The sequence below is a fragment of the Ictalurus punctatus genome, chromosome 15 (genome assembly GCF_001660625.3).
Source record: "Ictalurus punctatus breed USDA103 chromosome 15, Coco_2.0, whole genome shotgun sequence".
NCBI lineage: Eukaryota > Metazoa > Chordata > Actinopteri > Siluriformes > Ictaluridae > Ictalurus > Ictalurus punctatus.
The window spans coordinates 10,160,227-10,178,738 of NC_030430.2; the positions used below are offsets into that span (position 1 = coordinate 10,160,227).

General features: G+C 37.0%; 1 protein-coding gene across 1 annotated transcript; it reads right to left on the reverse strand.

Moving 5' to 3' along the window:
* Nucleotides 1–5,261: 5,261 nt before the first annotated feature.
* Nucleotides 5,262–15,506, reverse strand: naa10 (N-alpha-acetyltransferase 10, NatA catalytic subuni). Its single transcript, NM_001201167.2, is given in 8 exon segments — nucleotides 5,262–5,653; nucleotides 12,696–12,780; nucleotides 12,866–12,910; nucleotides 14,348–14,463; nucleotides 14,600–14,645; nucleotides 14,737–14,795; nucleotides 14,881–14,979; nucleotides 15,284–15,506. Coding segments are annotated over 8 exon segments (675 nt in total). The 5' UTR covers nucleotides 15,305–15,506; the 3' UTR covers nucleotides 5,262–5,449.
* Between the last annotated feature and the right edge of the window lie 3,006 nt (nucleotides 15,507–18,512).

Here is an 18,512-nt window from a genome sequence, read left to right on the forward strand (position 1 = left end):
ATGTATATGTATATATGTATATATACTGCGCTGGAAACATCTTGTGCCTCTGCTCACATATCCAAGGTAAGCACACAGCGTGGTATTTCCACTCCCAGCCCCTCTACGCCGTGTGTTTCTCTGTGCAGGGACCGTGCACCTAGGACTTTCCCAGCCGTGGTCTCCGTAACGCCAGCGCCAACACACCTCGGGCCTTGGGTAAACCAGCGGCGAAAGGCGCGGGCTGGACCTTCTCCACCTCCAGTGTTCGAGATTCCAACCAGGAACCGCTTCGCCCCTCTCCGCCAGACCAGACCCAACACTGTGATCGTCAGGGACTCCATTGTGCGGAACGTCCGTGTAGCCTCATCTAAAGGTAAGGTGCGCACACACTGTTTTTCTGGTGCTTGTGTCCTTGATGTCGCTGCGCAGGTATCCGGGATCCTGAAGAAAGACGAGCGCATTGGAGCGGTTGTGCTGCACGCGGGGACGAACGACACCAGGCTGCGGCAGACGGAGGTGCTGAAGAGGGACTTCTCCAGCCTGATCGAGACGGTACGAGGCAGATCACCTACCGCGAAGATCATCGTCTCTGGACCTCTTCCCACATACAGACGTGGAGCAGAAAAGTTCAGTAGACTTCTAGCATTAAATGATTGGTTAGTCTCTTGGTGTAATGAGCAGAATCTGGTGTTTGTCAATAACTGGAATCTGTTCTGGGAGCGTCCTAGGTTGTTTCGTCCTGATGGCCTGCACCCCAGCAGCCTTGGAGCGGAACTGCTTTCAGACAACATTTCCAAGGCGCTACACTCCAAGTGACTGCCTATCGTAAGTACATCTTCCAATAATAACATTCAGTATAATCAATGTTCAACTAAAAATTCGGAAAAGGTAATACATACTATAGAGACTGTGTCTGTTCCCCGAGCTATTCAAATATATAGAAAATCTCGGAAAGTCGATCTTCGTAACCTAATTAACATAAAATTAAATCATATTGAATGCACAGCCAGCACTTTTGATCTGAGGCTAGGACTATTAAACATTAGATCTCTTGCGTCTAAGGCTCTTATTGTTAACGACATCATTACTGATCAGGAATGTAATTTAATGTGTTTAACGGAAACTTGGATTAAACCAAATGAGTACATAGCATTAAATGAAGCCAGTCCTCCTGGATACAGTTATGTACATCAGCCTCGTTCAGCTGGTAGAGGAGGAGGTGTTGGACTCATCCATAGTCAAAATCTAGTCGTCACACAAAAACCTAAGCATAAATTTAATTCTTTTGAAATTCTTTATACCAGTATAAGTTATGTAGCCACAAAAAATAAGTCAATTCCTCTAATTATTATTTACAGACCCCCAGGGCCATATACTGAATTTCTTAGTGAATTTGCAGACTTTGTCTCAAACCTGGTTGTGTCTGTAGATAAAGCATTAATCGTCGGAGACTTTAATATTCATTTTGATAACCTGGAAGACCCTCTAAGAATAGCGGTTGTGTCCATCTTAGATTCAGTAGGGATTAATCAGAATGTAATCGGGCCTACTCATAATGGTGGTCACACTCTTGACCTCATACTAACATACGGACTAAGTATAGAAAATATTATCATTTTTCCGCAGTCTGAAGTTGTCTCAGACCATTATCTTATCTCGTTCATAATACGTATTGATCATAATATTTCCACCTCGTCTCGCTACCGTGTAAAACGTACCTACACTTCAGCTACTGCACCAAGCTTCATAAATAACCTCGCAGAAACATCAATTAGATTTGGATCACCGTCAGATCACACAGAACTCGATCAGGCGACTGAAAGCTTGGAGTCAACACTCCGCTACACGCTAGATAGAGTGGCTCCACTCAAAAGGAAAATAATTAGAGAAAAAAAATTAGCACCCTGGTATACCGATCAAACGCGAACCTTAAAACAGACAACTCGGCAATTAGAACGTAAATGGCGTCAAACCAAACTGGTGATATTTCAAATAGCATGGAAGGAGAGCCTACTGAAATATAGGAAATCTCTTGGCGATGCTAGAAAAATCTATTTCTCCACCTTAATAGGAGACAACAAAAACAATTCTAGATTCCTTTTCAACACAGTAGCAAAATTAACTAGGAATAAAACCACTACAGAGAGAAACACTCAATCATTACATAGCAGTGAAGATTTCATGAAATTTTTCAATGATAAGGTTGAAAATATTAGACGTGAAATACAGGCCATTAAATTAAAACTGGACAGTACTGTAACAAACCCATTACATGACAGTGTAGCAATATCAGATCAATGTTTAGAGTGTTTTGCTCCGCTTAGAGAGACCGAACTAGCTACATTAATCTCTTCAGCAAATTCATCAACTTGCATACTAGATCCCGTACCTACATGTTTGTTTAAACAGATTGGTCCAGTAGTAATTGAGCCACTTCTAAATATAATCAATTCTTCCCTAAGCAGTGGCTATGTACCTAAATCACTTAAATTAGCAGTTATTAAACCCTTGATTAAAAAACCTGATCTTGACCCGTCTCAATTGTCCAGCTATAGACCAATATCAAATCTCCCCTTCATCTCTAAGATTTTAGAAAAGGTTGTAGCAAAGCAGTTATGCTCGTACTTAGATAGGAATAACATTCATGAAATGTATCAGTCAGGATTTAGACCTCATCATAGCACAGAGACAGCGTTAGTTAAAGTAGTAAATGACCTTCTACTGACTTACGATCAGGGTTGTGTCTCGCTGCTTGTGTTACTCGACCTTACTGCAGCTTTTGATACTATAGATCACACTATTCTCCTTGATAGATTAGAAAATGTTGTTGGTATTAAGGGAACAGTCCTCTCCTGGCTCAGGTCTTATCTGACCGATCGTTATCAGTTCGTAGATGTAAATGGTGAATTCTCCATGCGTACTGAGGTTACTTTTGGAGTTCCACAGGGTTCTGTTTTAGGCCCACTGCTCTTTACTTTATATATGCTACCCCTAGGTCAAATTATTCGTAAACATGGAATTAGCTTCCACTGTTATGCTGATGATACACAGTTGTATGTTTCAGCGAAGCCAGAGGACAGACATAAGCTTAGTAAAGTTGAGGATTGTGTAAAGGACATTAGACATTGGATGTTAATTAACTTCCTTCTGCTTAATTCTGATAAAACAGAAATACTTTTATTAGGCCCACGTGTAGCTAGAAGTATCCTTTCTGATCACATGGTTACTCTGGATGGTCTTTCTGTTTCATCATGTGCAGCAGTTAAAGACCTTGGAGTGATTATTGACTCCAGCCTATCATTTGATGCTCATGTAGATAATATTACTAGGATAGCCTTCTTTCATCTCAGAAATATTTCTAAAATAAGAAACATATTGTCACTACATGATGCGGAAATACTAGTTCATGCATTCGTCACCTCTAGATTAGATTACTGTAATGCCATACTGTCTGGATGTTCCAGTAGGAATATAAATAAGCTCCAATTAGTCCAGAATGCAGCTGCTAGAGTCCTAACTAGAACTAGAAGATACGACCATATCACACCGATATTATCCACACTGCATTGGCTCCCAGTAAAATCTCGCATTAATTATAAAATACTCTTATTAACCTATAAAGCACTAAACGGTCTCGCGCCACAATATCTAAGCGACCTTTTGGTTTTATATGATCCGCCACGCCTACTTAGATCAAAAGATGCAGGCTATCTGACGGTACCTCGAATAGTGAAGGCTACAGCAAGGGGAAGAGCTTTCTCTTATAGGGCCCCACAGTTATGGAACAGTCTTCCTATTAGTGTTCGGGACTCAGACACAGTCTCAGTGTTTAAGTCTAAGCTTAAAACGTATTTGTTTACTCAAGCCTACCCTGACTAGATTCTGTTCTACTTTCTCCCTCTCTCCTTTCGCCGAGCCCCACACGAATTTATGGAGATACTAGAGATCCTGATCCTTTCAGCCTCTGGATGGAGCTCAAATCTTCTTTAATTCCAGACTGCTGGGACTACGGCTGCTCTTAACACCATACAGACTTCATATAAATCCATAATGAACTTTTTCACAATATCTGTTGTTACCCAGATGAGGATGGGTTCCCTTCTGAGTCGTGTTCCTCTCAAGGTTTCTTCCTCTTAAAACATCTTAGGGAGTTTTTCCTTGCCACCGTCGCCACTCAGTGGCTTGCTCAGTTGGGATAAATTCACACCTTTAATATCTGTATACCGTGTTGATATTTCTGTAAAGCTGCTTTGAGACAATGTCTATTGTAAAAAGCGCTATACAAATAAAATTGAATTGAATATATATATATATATATATATATATATATATATATATATATATATATATATATATATATATAAAAATATATATATAATCACTCAGTTTGAGGATTTCATTTTCGATAAATGAAAGAAATGGTACTGGAAGTTTGTCCATCCCCCCCACCCCTATTAATCGGAAAAATAATCAGCCACCTAATCGATTATGAAAATTAAAACAAACCCACACGAAAAAAACTCTGCATTGCGAATTTTGAAAAAGCTGCAGCAAATCAAGCATTTTTGGCTGCAACAATCACAAAAAGAGGTCAGTGAAATCCTCAGTGAAGACAAACAAGGATATAACCTGTGAAGTGAAAATTAGTTTTTGCTCAAACTGTTAAAAAAATAAATACATAAAAATTAAAAAATAATTTTTTTAAAAATCCCACAACAACTGCATTCTAGAGCATTTATCTCCATCTTGTTAAATTTAATATGCAAATAAATGCTCCAAAATGCAGGGATTTTTTTTATTTTATTTGTTTTTACAGTTTGAGCAAAAATGAATTTTCACTTCACAGGTTATTTTCAAAGCAATATCCTTGTTTCTGTGTGCAATGACCATACAATCTTGAACTTTTAAAAACAGCTTTTGAGTTTCGCACAAATCCATGTAAACAATCATGAGTTAGAGCTATTTGAGTAAAATTAGGCTCTGCCTCAACTGACTGACATGCGACAGCCATTGTCAATAATGTCAATATATTTTTCATAACGGAGTTTCAAATTCTCCCGAGTTGTTTGACACCAAATTTTTGAAGTCCCCTCCCCCCCCAATTAGATTAGGTTTTGCACATTATGTTAATTAGCAAAAATCTATGGGGGCAGAGCTAAAGTAAACTAAATTAATTAACAAGAATTTTGATCAACACAAGATCTGCTTTGCATCATAACACTGAGTAAAACAGCAATAACACCAATATTAACTTCAACATACAAAGTAGCAAATTATGTATAGTGTCAAATTTTATTAACATTACTGTGTAGAAATATTCCAATAGTCATGAATACTTTTATCAAATTGTCTCTTTGTACATTGACAATATTGCCTAATTAACCAAATGCTGGGTTGTATTAAATCAATTTAGAATCCTAGGTTGACATGTTGAGGAGGGTGAGACGTCTTCTAATGATGAGGTTGTTTAGGAATCAGAGGAGGAGTCTTTGACGTCCGTGCTTTCAGTAGCCTCACTTACTTCACTCATCTCTTTGCTCTCTCCTCCGCTGTCTCCATCACCCTCCTTCTCTCCATCCTGCATTGAGAGTTTCTGCACCAGCTCCGTGACTGCAACTGTCTGCGATGGAGGCATCTCAGATCCCCACAGACGCACACCAGGTTTCTGCAACTACAAAACAGCATCACTACATGTTAATAATGATTGCACAACACAAGGACACTTTTGGTGAACTAGTGTATAGTGTACAAAAAAAAATAGAGGATTTTCTCCAACCACCAAGTAAAGTTTTCCAGAGGATCATTACACAAATATTTGAAAATAACAATAAAGTAGTATGACACCTTGTAAAATACAGATGTTATGTTTAAAAAGGTAGACATTAAAATATGGAAATAGTCTCATAACACATTTATTAAACCTGATTAAAAAAATCTGTAAGCTAATTCACAAAATACGATTCACAAATGCAAAACAATAAATACACAAGTGTGTTTGTAAATTTCTAAATGTTTTTACATTTATGAATTAATTGTTGAATCTGCATTTGCAAGTCATGTGGATATGTAACGTTTTGGATTTGTGTGTACCCATTTTGAGACTAGTCATATTCTAATTCACAAAATGTTAGAATAATGTTGTTTTTTTTAAAGGATGTTCTCTTTAGTCAATCAGATGTCAGTTTTCAATCTAAACCAATCATATGTTTTGCCCAATGCTATCTCATAATTCTTTATAATTAAAAACACATTATGAAGGTAGAAGTTTTTGGTAATGAAATGTGGCACTGATTCTCTCATGAACGTGCGTCGGAGATCTATGCAGAAGTGAAGATATTTTGTGAATAAACCAAGACCTAAAGCAAAATGAACCTAGCAAGTAACGAGCAAATCTTCCACACAGTGCCCCACTTCTTTTGCTGTAAACAGAGCAGTGCTTCTGGGTCCAGTTGTATCATGAGACCCTCCGCAACATGCACACGTCATGGTTCTCTCGTGAACACGCATCGGAGATCTATGCGGAAGTGAAGATATTTTGTGAATAAAGACTTCATTTTAGGGATTTATTTTTTTTTTTAAATTAAACCACTGGAGTCACATGCATTACTTTTAAGATGCCTTTATGAACTTTTTGGAGCTTGAAAGTTTTGGTTACATGGACTGTCAATAGAGGGACAGAAATCTCCCAGGTTTCATTAAAAATATCTTCATTTGTGTTCCAAAGATGAATGAACGTCTTTTGGGTTTGGAACGACATGAGGGTGAGTAACTGATGACAGAATTTAAGTTTGTGGGTGAACTATTCCTTTAAGCTGAAGTTGAACATTGAATGAACACCTGTAAACTGAAGCACTCTACTATAGGATTAATAAACTCATCCAAATGCATCTTATACTCATGAGATTAATCAGACATATACACAACACAAATATTACAACTTCCCTCTTCACAAAGTAACGCAAACGAGCAAGTGATCTTGACCTTAAGTAATGCGCTAGGTAGAATCGTAAGACGACACATGAATTGAATGAATTCATTGACTGAATTTAAAGGATATTTTCATCAGAAGACAAAAACTGTGACTAAAAACAGTGAAAATTAACACTAGAACTGGCCTGAGAGCCTAGGTTATATTATTTGATTTTATAATTTTATGCACTTTAGTTTAAAAATAAATGCACTTTAACAGCCAGGTTTTCTTTGCAATTAAGAATGTAACATTATTTTTAGTTTGTATTTATTCGTTACACACTCTTGTTTACTGTTGATGTAAAAATCTGGCATTCACTAGTATTTTCTGAAATTCTTTAGAATTCAAATATAATTTGAATTTTGGAAATTTAAACTGCAGTACAGATCGTTTTGGATGAAAATGAACAAGTGTCAATTATTGAGCAAGTACATAAAAAAATAAAAATAAATCAGTGTTCAAAACGGTCTCCTTACCTTACCCCGATTTGCAACGGTAAGCTTATCATAAGGATTTATACTTTCAGCTGTTGGGTCAGATTTTGCAGGAAAAGTCTGTTTGACGTCATTCGTCTTTCCGTGGTTACGTCAGGTCCGTAAACAGAAAAAATAATACCTGGCTACAATATCGCGAATGTGGGTGCTGAGGATGGAGGAGTGTTTGTAGCTTGTTCTTACTTGGAATTTAAACTTCTCATCAAGATGGCTTCTTTTAATCTACATAGTTTAAAAGCAGCAATAATTGTTGACATATGGGGAATAACCTGTTGTCAAAAGCAAGAAACTTGTAACTGCAGAGAGCCTGCAGTTAAAAAGGGAAACAAACAGAGCCCACGCTAAAAAGAGAATAAATGACGGGATGAATTTTGAATGTTGGCGGCAACTCAATGATATGAAGGGATTGAAGGCTTTTTTTCCCCCCTGCAGAACAAGAAAGGCATTTCAGTGGATCAATAGGTAGCTAGCTAACATTAGCACACTTGTTTGCTTGATTCAGCTAGGTATCAAGTTTTCTGTGGTGTTTTTGTTTTTTTGCAATGGTCCGTTTGGTAAATTGCACTTGTTTTCTGCTAGCTATGAGAGAGAGCAATTCACCTCTACTCCAAGAAAATTGAATCCACCACCACCTCCGTTTTTAAGCATTGGAGCTAATATACAATCCATACATATACTTCAGACCAGAAGTCAGGAACCTTTTCAGAGGGCAGAGCCATAAAAGCCAAAAAAAAAAAAAAAAAAGTGTTATGATTTTTTTCATTAAAGAGCCAGAGAAAAGTAATATAGGTCTCTTTATTATTGTACTTATCTCTACTATTATTACATAATCATAAAAAGTGGTAATATAATAAAGGTCATTTCACATTTTGCATGTTCCTGACCTAATAGCCTGCACTTCACCTAATAGGCCTGTAGGTGACACTTTGACTTCATTTAACCAACTATGATAATTTCATCAAATAGTAAGTCAAATCAATACAAGATACAGTACTTAAGGGAGAGTAAACTGAGCACTACTTACCATTAATGCGACTTCCAACTATGAAAACTTGTACGCATTTTCGGACTGCAAAGAACAATACAATTTTTTTTTTTTCCTTTTCGCCATTTCACCTTTGTTAAAAAACTGGAAACAGACTGGCTATGTAGTTTTCAACTGATGATTTTCCAATTGATGATTTAGACTGGGAAATTACTGCTCCCATTCCACATTGTCCAATTAAATTTGAGCTGCTTGTGCCACATCACGATTGGTTTGTGTATGATTTAAGTGAAAATTTTATCCGTGGCTTAAATGGTCTTAAAATAACTATCATATTCTTGCATTAATTTTGTGACGAAATATCATTATTATGACAGGCCTATTACTGCACTGCTATATGCTTCTGTGTTCTAATTCTAAGTGGTGTAATTCGGGGCGGTAGGGGGGTGGAAGCTTTTAATCGTTTCCAGTTGATGCCAAGTGAGCTCGTTGGCTTCCATAAGATTTGAACAGAAACTTGAACTAAAAATACATAGCTTAAGCACAAGTCTGCTTTCCAGTTGATTAAATGATTTAACACCAATTCTTTATCCATGTTATTGTGTGCATTCTTACTGTTCTTCCCTTGTCTTGTGTAGCTGTACTCAAATTTAACGGATTATTACATTGTGGATTAAAACAATGCATATTAAATGTTTGGAAAACCTACTATGCTATTTTAAAATCTTATGTATACAAGACACTAAAGTTTGTTTAATTTTTTATTTGATTTTACATTTTATCACAGATATCGTAATTCAAATCTGATAGTAATTATGCCACCGAAACCAGCTAATCTATTCAGATCAGCATAGACCAAACAGAAAGGATGGGGTAATGATGATGGCTATCAGAACACTGTTCCATAACGTGTTAGAACTCTATAGCTATTTATGTTGCTAAATAACATTAATGCAATTTTTAAGTAAAATATTACCAAAAAAAAAAAAAAAAAAAAAAAAAAAAAAAAGACACTACTGTTATTTTTTTTTAAACATCTTTGGATTTATGAAAATTTGAGGAGTATAAGTAAAAAGAGTATTAAAAATATTTTTTAAAAATTTAAGCTACAAGAGGTAACTTGTAAATGTTAAGATTATTCAACGGTTACAGTAAAGATTAGAGATGCACCGATGCTAAATTTCGCAGTCGATGCCCGATTATACAAAGTGATATCAGCCGATACCGATAGTTCTGCCGTTTAGGCCTTCTTTTAAATTAATAATAATTAATTCCACAATTCTGAAGGAAATGCTAATAAAAACTTTATTCTCTCCATTTCAACAAGTTGTTTCACAGTAACTGGTCTCAAACAGAAAACACATTACTCAAATTACCATTAACTAATTTCTGAAGATTAAAGTAAGTTTTCTTAACTTATTGAAATGTTATTAATTCATATTAACATTGAATTCTAAAAAAATAAATAAAAAAAAACCTCCTGTTAGGCTCACACTCACTCGCCACAAACAAAAGCATTTCTACTTAATCAGTGACATCAAACTGGTAATATATAATATAAACTTTTTTATATATTAACATTAACTGGATATGAAATATACTACTCTACAAATGCATTATTCTGTGCAACATATACTTTGTCAACTCATCTTCATTTAAAATCTTTCAACAGTGTACTGGCGCTTTAATTCAGCGTGAGCAGCACGGCAAAAAAAAACTGACTCGACGCCAAAACTAACTCTTCACTGCTCACTTCCGGTATAAAGTTTTAGTAGTGCGGCACTTACAAACTGCAGTTATGTCATCAGTCCACACAAGAGACATCATCTGTACTCACAGCACGAAACCGATGTGTTTTCCCGACCTCTTTTGATCGACAGGATGTAATCGGCCCTGATAACCGGACGTTTTTAATCTCATCGGATCATAAACATCGGATGTTTTTAGCGTGAGAAATATCCTTTATTTATACAACGGTGCATCTATAGTAAAGATATTGGTGGTGGTGTACAGATCTCAGTATACTATTATTGATAGTTTTATCATTGTTGCTGACCTGCTTATTCATTGCTATTATTTTTTAAATATGAATCCTTAATTCTGTGTAACGTTTTTCTAGTTAAAAGCAGGTACTGTAACAATGTATGAGCTACATTATGCCCATGTACAGCCTTGCCCTTAACACACTGAGATTAGACCGGATTCCTTGAATCTTTTAATTATATTGTGCACTGTAAAAGGTGAAATGCCCAAAATTGTACCAATTTGTCTTTGGGGAATGTTGTTCTCAAAGTGTTGGATTATCCGCTGACGCATCTGTTGGTAGATTGGCGAGCCTCGACCCATCCTTGCTCTTGAAGGACTAGGCCTTTTTTGGAGGTTCCTTATATACTATGATTAGACGATTGCCTCACCTGTTTCATATCACCTTATTTCAATTTGACATCACTATTAGCCCTAAATTGCCCCATCCCAACTTTGTTGGAACGTGTTGCATACATCAATTTAAAAAAACAAAACAAACAAAAAAACACGTTTATCTTCAAAAAAAAAAAAAATATGCAGTCGATTAGGTAAAACCTCAAACACCTTGTCTTTATATATTTTTTGTTTAAATACAAGTCAAAGAACATTTACAAATCACACCTTTGTTTTTATTAGCATTTTCCATACTGTCCCAACTTTTCGGAAGTGAGTTGTAAATTCCTCAAGACGCATCAAAAAAGTCATATATCTTTGCCTCAACAAATCATGTGATTAGATAATTGGCTCAGAAAAGCAAAACATGGCATAGAGCAAGATGCGCCACTTTCCCCTGAAGTGACAGTGTTCTCTAGACTTTTTGCTAAGCTATTGCCATCTATAGTAAACAATACACTTTTTTTTTTTTTAATAACAGCCTTTCTTTAAAATCCTTTATTTAAAAGAACCACTGTTTGTACTATTTCCCATAGATGGTGCCGTTACTATTTTTCCAAAGTCCATTCAAATAAATAAAAATACTTTATTAAAATGCATAAGTTTTCAATTGCATTATGCAAGAAAAAAAATCTAATCATAATTGAGAATCGTTCAAAAAGTTGAAAAAAAAAAAAAAAATTTTTTTTTGCAATATTCCGGGTATCTGCAGGTATCAGGACTTCAAATTTAATACTTTCTAATACCATATTCAAGCCCAAAAATTTTAAGACTTTCACGTCACTTCAATCATGCTATGCGATACATCAGCTATAATGTATTGTGGTGTTCATGCATATATATCCATTTCTGGGTTTAAGTGAACTATAACAGTGTAAACCTCTACATATGTACATGGGAAGCCATAGCAATTAATCTTTTTACCGTTTGCATTACCATTTGTTCCAACACTGAAAGAAAAAAAAAATCCAGCATTTCCTTTCCACGACTTTCCAAAAAGGGGGAAAAAAATAGAGATGGATTACGGTAGTCAGAAGAGAAAATGTCAAATTTACCAACACTCCCTCAGCAGCTGTATTAGAAATTCCCCTCGCTACAGTGTTGACTAGTTGTTTTTTTTGTAATTTAATGCCAGGTAATAGAACAAGGCGTGTTATAAATGTACATAAATTTTTATAACTTTGCTGTTTTGTTATATAAACTATTGCACTGAATAATACTTAATACATTTTTATTTGGGGGTACAAACAGTAATATAACAATAGTAATATTTCTACATTAATTCACTTACATGCGTTAGGCCATGTGGCTTTTATTTTGGTGGAAAACCACATCAAGACCTCTGTTGAGTTGGCAACAATTTTTTTTTTTTTTTTTTTTACACTTCACTTCTCCTTACCAATCAGGTGAAATGCTGTAAACCTCTGCCCACAAAAATGTTTGAGATTATGCCAACATAAAACCAAAGTGAATCTGGCACGTGTTGTGTTGCAGGTTATAAGCGACCCAAAATTTTTCTGTGAACCAAGCCGCTCTAAATCACTGATGAGCCACACACACTGAGTGCAACACGGTCACATGGGTTTACCATTTCAAAACACAACGTGCAAAATTAAAATCATCCTTACAGTGCATTGTTAAGTTCTTTGAAACATGAATTTAATTCATTTTAAGACTCTAATGACCCACAGAAACCTAGATATTAGGCAGCCTTACATGGAAAAGTTTCAAGCAAATTTTGGACCTAAGTGGGTCCTAAATGGACATGCTGGCTGGGACATTGCGATGAACTGCATAGTGCAGAAGCACCATTATTTTTCATAAAATTAAACTCAAACAAACATACCTCATCTGCCATCTGTGTAAGGTTCCTCTTCATTGCGTATGCATCTTCACCATCAGCATAGTACTTTGGCTCTACCTCACTTATTCTAGAGTAGAGTAGACTGTGAATATCTTTCATATAAAGCTTAAAGGAAGTTTAACAACAACAATAAAAACGAACAAGATACTTACTGAAATTTGAGTGTGTTGGAGTACAAATGAAGGGCTGCCCGATTGCTGAAAAAGCAATTCAGTAAGATTTTTTAATTTTATTTATATTTTATATATATATAAAATATATATATATAAAAAATATATAAAAAATATATATATATATATATATATATATATATATATATATATATATATATATATATATATATATATATATATATATTATATGACACACACACATGGGCTGCACAATTGTGGCCAAAATGATAATCATGATTATTTTGATCAAGAGGGAAATCACGATTATTCACTGATTTTAGGGGCAATGTATTTTTATTGCATTTTCATATTTAAAGGGTCATGAAACCTCCCTCTTTCAGCTCAAATCTACCTTTCAATATTTTGGGAAAAAATCCAACTTAAATTGGCATGGATGGCTGTGCAAAGAAGGGGAGTGGGCATGGCAAGGGAGGAAGAGGGGGCGAGCCTTCAGAACGCTCACATAAGGATTGATAATAACAAAAAGTTTACAGATGAGGCAGAGGACTTCTCTCCTCCTGAATCCCCAGGGCTAAATGGAGACAACAGATAGCAGTGCAGGTCCTCTACCCTATCTATTTAAACTAGAGATCCACTGATGTATCGGCCGATAAAGGCTATTTTTCCAGCTATCGGCCGATAGTTTAAAAACATCGATGATCAGGGCCAATTTTATCCTGTCAATCAAAAGAGTACGTGAAATCACATCGATTTCATGCTGTGTATAAAGATGTCTCGTGTGGAATGATGACAAAACTGCAGTTTGTAACGTCTAATCTCTGCACTGCTAAAATTTTACACTGGAAGTAAATTTTACGACGCAGAAGTTTCGGAGTCGAGTCAAGCTGCCCTGCCCTTTCCATAATACGGATTGACTTTTTTTTTTTTGGGGGGGGGGGGGGGGGGGGGGGGTTGGGGGTTGTGCACTGCACACCTGAACCAGCTTATCTGCAAAGTTTTTTCCTGTTCGGCACGATGACATTTAATGTCCCTGACAACCTCTGTAGTCCCATTTAGAAACTTGTAAGCAACCGCCTTTTTTCAATTCACATAAAAGGTTTTTAAAAATATAATGAGTGGGGTATTACTGGTGTATTTTATGTCGTAGAATAAAACGTGAAAATATTTTGAGCTTGTGTTCACCACAGACCTTATTTCAGGCTTTTAAGCAAAATCCCATTCAATAAACCCATTGACTTCGGGACGATGGAACCAGAAAGGAGAAAATGCTAACTCGTTTCTGGGTTTTGGCATTACAAAATTACGTTATCCCTGCACCACGCTATGGTGACTGGTTGCAAGTTTAGGAACCACTTGATTTGATATGCAGCAGAGTTTCCTATAACCGGAGAACGAACTTTAAATGTCAATATTGCAGTCGATCATGTTCGTGTAATCAAGATCAATATTCAATTAATTGTGCAGCTCTAATATATACACATACATACACAAACACCATACCTCTTTCTAACATGAAGAGATACATATTTAGCATTGAAGTTTTCAATCATGGCTCGACTGGCCTGGTCCATTAACTTCTGAGCGAGACCAAGTCTTCTGTGGGAACGTTTAACTGCCTATATGAGAATACACATTAATACATTAACATACATAAACATGGAGTTAAAAGAGATTACAATTCAAACAACAGAGGACTGAGACAATTGTCAATGGGACAACAACTTTTTTAAAAAAAAATTTTTTTTAACTCACTAATGACGTAATATGTCCATGGGGCACATCATCTGGATCCTCCTCCCTGCAAGGTAAAAGACAAATACTATTACAACTTTAAACTTGATGGCATATGTACATACTCAAAAAAGAAAATAACCAAATTTTTAACTTACATTTTGGCCAGAACATATCCAACTATCTTTCCATTCTCATCCTCAGCTATATAGGAAAGCTACAATACAAGCCTTTTGTCAACCACATACACAACCATACACGAAGAACATGATTATTTTCAAATTGTCAGGTTTGCTACAGACCTGTGGCCAAGAGAGTCCATGGTAAAAATAGTATTTCATTTGGTAGTTTTCTGGAAGACATAGCAGGTTGCAGTGCTGCATGTTCATCAAATCCTCTGGCTACAAATAAAACATTGTACAAAAATTATTAGGGAGACACGCGTGGATACTTACTGAGTATTCCCTGTACGCACGCTTTCCATACAAAGCTAAAGCTAATGCTAATGCTTAGCTAGCTAGATAATTACAACGTTTTTTTGCAAACACGTTATTGGTAATTATTTCAGTACACATTAATGCTCTAGGCAGCGATAGCAGTATCAATCGATCGAAGCAGCTAGATGGCAAGCTAATTTATCTCGCTATAGCGTCAATTAATGTGGCCGCTTAGCCCTATACCAAATACTACAAGACCATTACTCACCCGCGCATTGCGAATATTCATTCTGAAAAGCTGTTGACTTTAACTATATCCGTACGGATTAAAATATATTAGTTACAGACAAATGTGCACAACTAAACCCGTTTTTGAGATATTATAGATATATATAGATATATATATGTTTGTCAAAATGACTTCATCGCAGCTAACAGGTATTACTGCAAAATAGGCCCAATAACACTATTCGCTACCGCTAGTTGGCGCCGTAGAAAGTAGACGCATTAAATTTAAACTCGCATGCGCAATGGTCTGCGCATGCGTTTTGTCTATGTGAACGATGCATGCATGAAAACTTGGAACCTACTTCACATACCCCGATAGCACAGATACGTCGCAGAGACGTCCGTGGAAGAGCGGAGCATCTGATGAACATCGCATTCCTTTATAATAAATGGAACGTTGTTAGTTTTTAAATGAGCCGTCTTCCTTACCTCTAAACGACGTCCATACGATGAATCTTCAACATTGGAAATCCCATCATGTTGGTGCTGCCATGCATCGCTGGTGGCTCAGAGCAAGCAAGCAGATCAGCAGAGAACTCGAGTTTTTAATGCAATAAAAAAAATCACTTAAAAAATTATATTCTATAAAATGCATATACATGCATGGCTCATTTGTTCACATTTGATCGGCATTTAACTATTTGGCAAGCATTGAATAAAAACCCCCGGACCCTGGTAAGCGGTAGGAGCTGGATGGATGGATGGATGGATGATTAAAAAAACATATTCTGCAATTTATTCCAAGTACGTGCATCCCGTATGTGTAAAAACAAAAGCAGTGCTGTCATGCCCTTCTTTAGAGATTTTGTGTCGATTAGTTTCACTTGTCCATTTGGTCTTACTATATTAATATTTACGAGGGAACACCTACACTTAAAGTGCGTGTATCCTTTGCACAGGATAATCGAATACATCCAAAAGACGCTCGTGATTGCATAAACTGGCATAAAGTTGGCTTGACGTTGGACGTTCGATATTCGCAGATATTCACAAATTAACGGACCGTCTCTGAAGTTACATACGACATTAGTATACACGTCTCTAACTTAAATAGCTTTTGAATAGAATGACTTACAGTCACACAACCAACTGTAAACTGTTCATGTAGGTGTCCGCTATAACGCACACATTTTACGTTTTTGATATTTCATAAAATAAATTATTAAATCATATGTAAACATTGCCATGCATTTCACTACCGAATGGGCTCATACACAAAATATACAATAATTGAAAGCTCAATGGCAATTGAAGGGCGTCGCTGCGAGTTGCTCTATTGTGTGAACGTACCTTCAGAGCGATTCAATTATTCATATTCAGTTTTGGCTAGGACTTGCTCGTTCACGCTTTTAGACTCTGTTTTTGGTAATTAAAGAGGTGTGCTCAGCTGCCCACATTTGACCTCAAACAACTCCCCACCCCAGTGACTCACAAAGCCTGCAAACAGCTCGACCTCATCCTCACACGTAACTGCACCACAGAAAATCTTATTATTACTTTTCTCCACATTTCTGACCATTTCTTTATCCAGTTTTCTATTTCCAGTTGTCTTTATCCAGTTTTCACGCCCCTTACTACCTCCATCTCCTTTTGTCGTAATTTTCGCTCCCTTTCCCCCCAACACGATTTTCCTCCATCGTCACAACCTCACTTCCATCTAATAGCCACCTCTCCTCACTGGAATTGAACACAGCAACAGACGTGCTATGCTCCACTTTAACATCTTTTGACAGCATCTGCCCCAAAACCTCCAGACCAGCTCACATGTCACCCTAGCCTTTGCTTCTTGGAAGCTCTTCAAAATGAACTGGATCAAGCTCAGGGTATCAGAAAGGAAATGGGGTAAATCAAATGATCTGACCTACCTAACCAATTACCAAACTCTTCTCTTTTTCTCACAGTATCTCTACCACTAATGCTGCATACTTACAGGAGAATATTGGCAGCTCTACTAACACTCGTACTATATTCTTCTTCTATTCTATTCCTCTCTTCTCTGTCCACCTCCTCCTCTTTCCCTACCTCTCTGACTACAGAGGACGTTGCCACTTTCTTTTCCAACAAGGTTACATCAATCAGGAACCAATGCTCCACCCCAGACACCAATAGACAGGAATCTCCTAAATGCAACTCTCAACTCTCCTCCTTCTCCCCTCTTTCAGAGACTGATATCTCCAAGCTCCTCCTCTCTCCAGTCTACACTCTCAGAAAGGACGTGTTAATATCCTACACACTTTGTGTTATTACTATTTCAACATGTGTTAAATTATCCAATACATGTGTTTAAAAAAAATCACACAAGTGACCAACACATGTTAAATTATTGTCCAATCATGTTGCGGACTCTGCTGCCGACGTCATAATTCAACTCTAAACTCGCCTCAAAGTGAATGTTCGTTGCTTTGACCTTTTGATTGTGACAGCGGAGTTGGAGTCCTGAGGCGAGGAAACGAAATGACTACAGGTAAGTTAGCATTCATCACTATTTAGCGTTAATGCTGCTGAAAATGCCTGGCAGAGTTTGTGATATTTAGGCAGGGAGCTCTCGAAAATGTATTCATTGGAACACATTAACTTGGCAAGTGATAATTAACTTTATACCTATAGTGACGGCTTCAAAAGGATGGGTTAGGCCCATGTTTCTTCATGCATTCGGTGAATGTTAATGCTGGTTAACAGGTGCAGACAGTCGGTTGGTAACGGAACTTAGCTAGCTCAGTAATGTTGATGGCAAAAGTTCTTATAGTGCAAAATAGACTGGTGCTTGACCTACTGACTGCTGAACGCAGAAGCGTTTGTAAGATGCTCAACACCTTGTGCTGTTTCTAAATTCCTGACAATTCGAGCAGCGTTACTGATATTATTAAACATATGAGGGAAGCCATAATGGTGCTATCGCCTGCTGATGACTCATAGTTCTCATGGTTTTCGTCTCTCTGGGGCGGTTGGGGCTATTGGCTCTTACATTCCGTCCTGCCTGTTTGCTTGACCATATTACTCATTCTAATGTTTCTGCCTTGTTTTATACAGTACCTTATGTCCCTCGTCCGACACATAACTCTGTCTGGTAGCTGAACAGTACATGCCTGCCTAACACTCTCCTATGCCCTTTATGTTGTCTCAACCCATTTTAAATGCCATAGAGGTGATTGTCTTTTAAGGGAGTGGATGACTTGGGGCAGGTGCAGAATGTGCAAGACCTGTTGGGA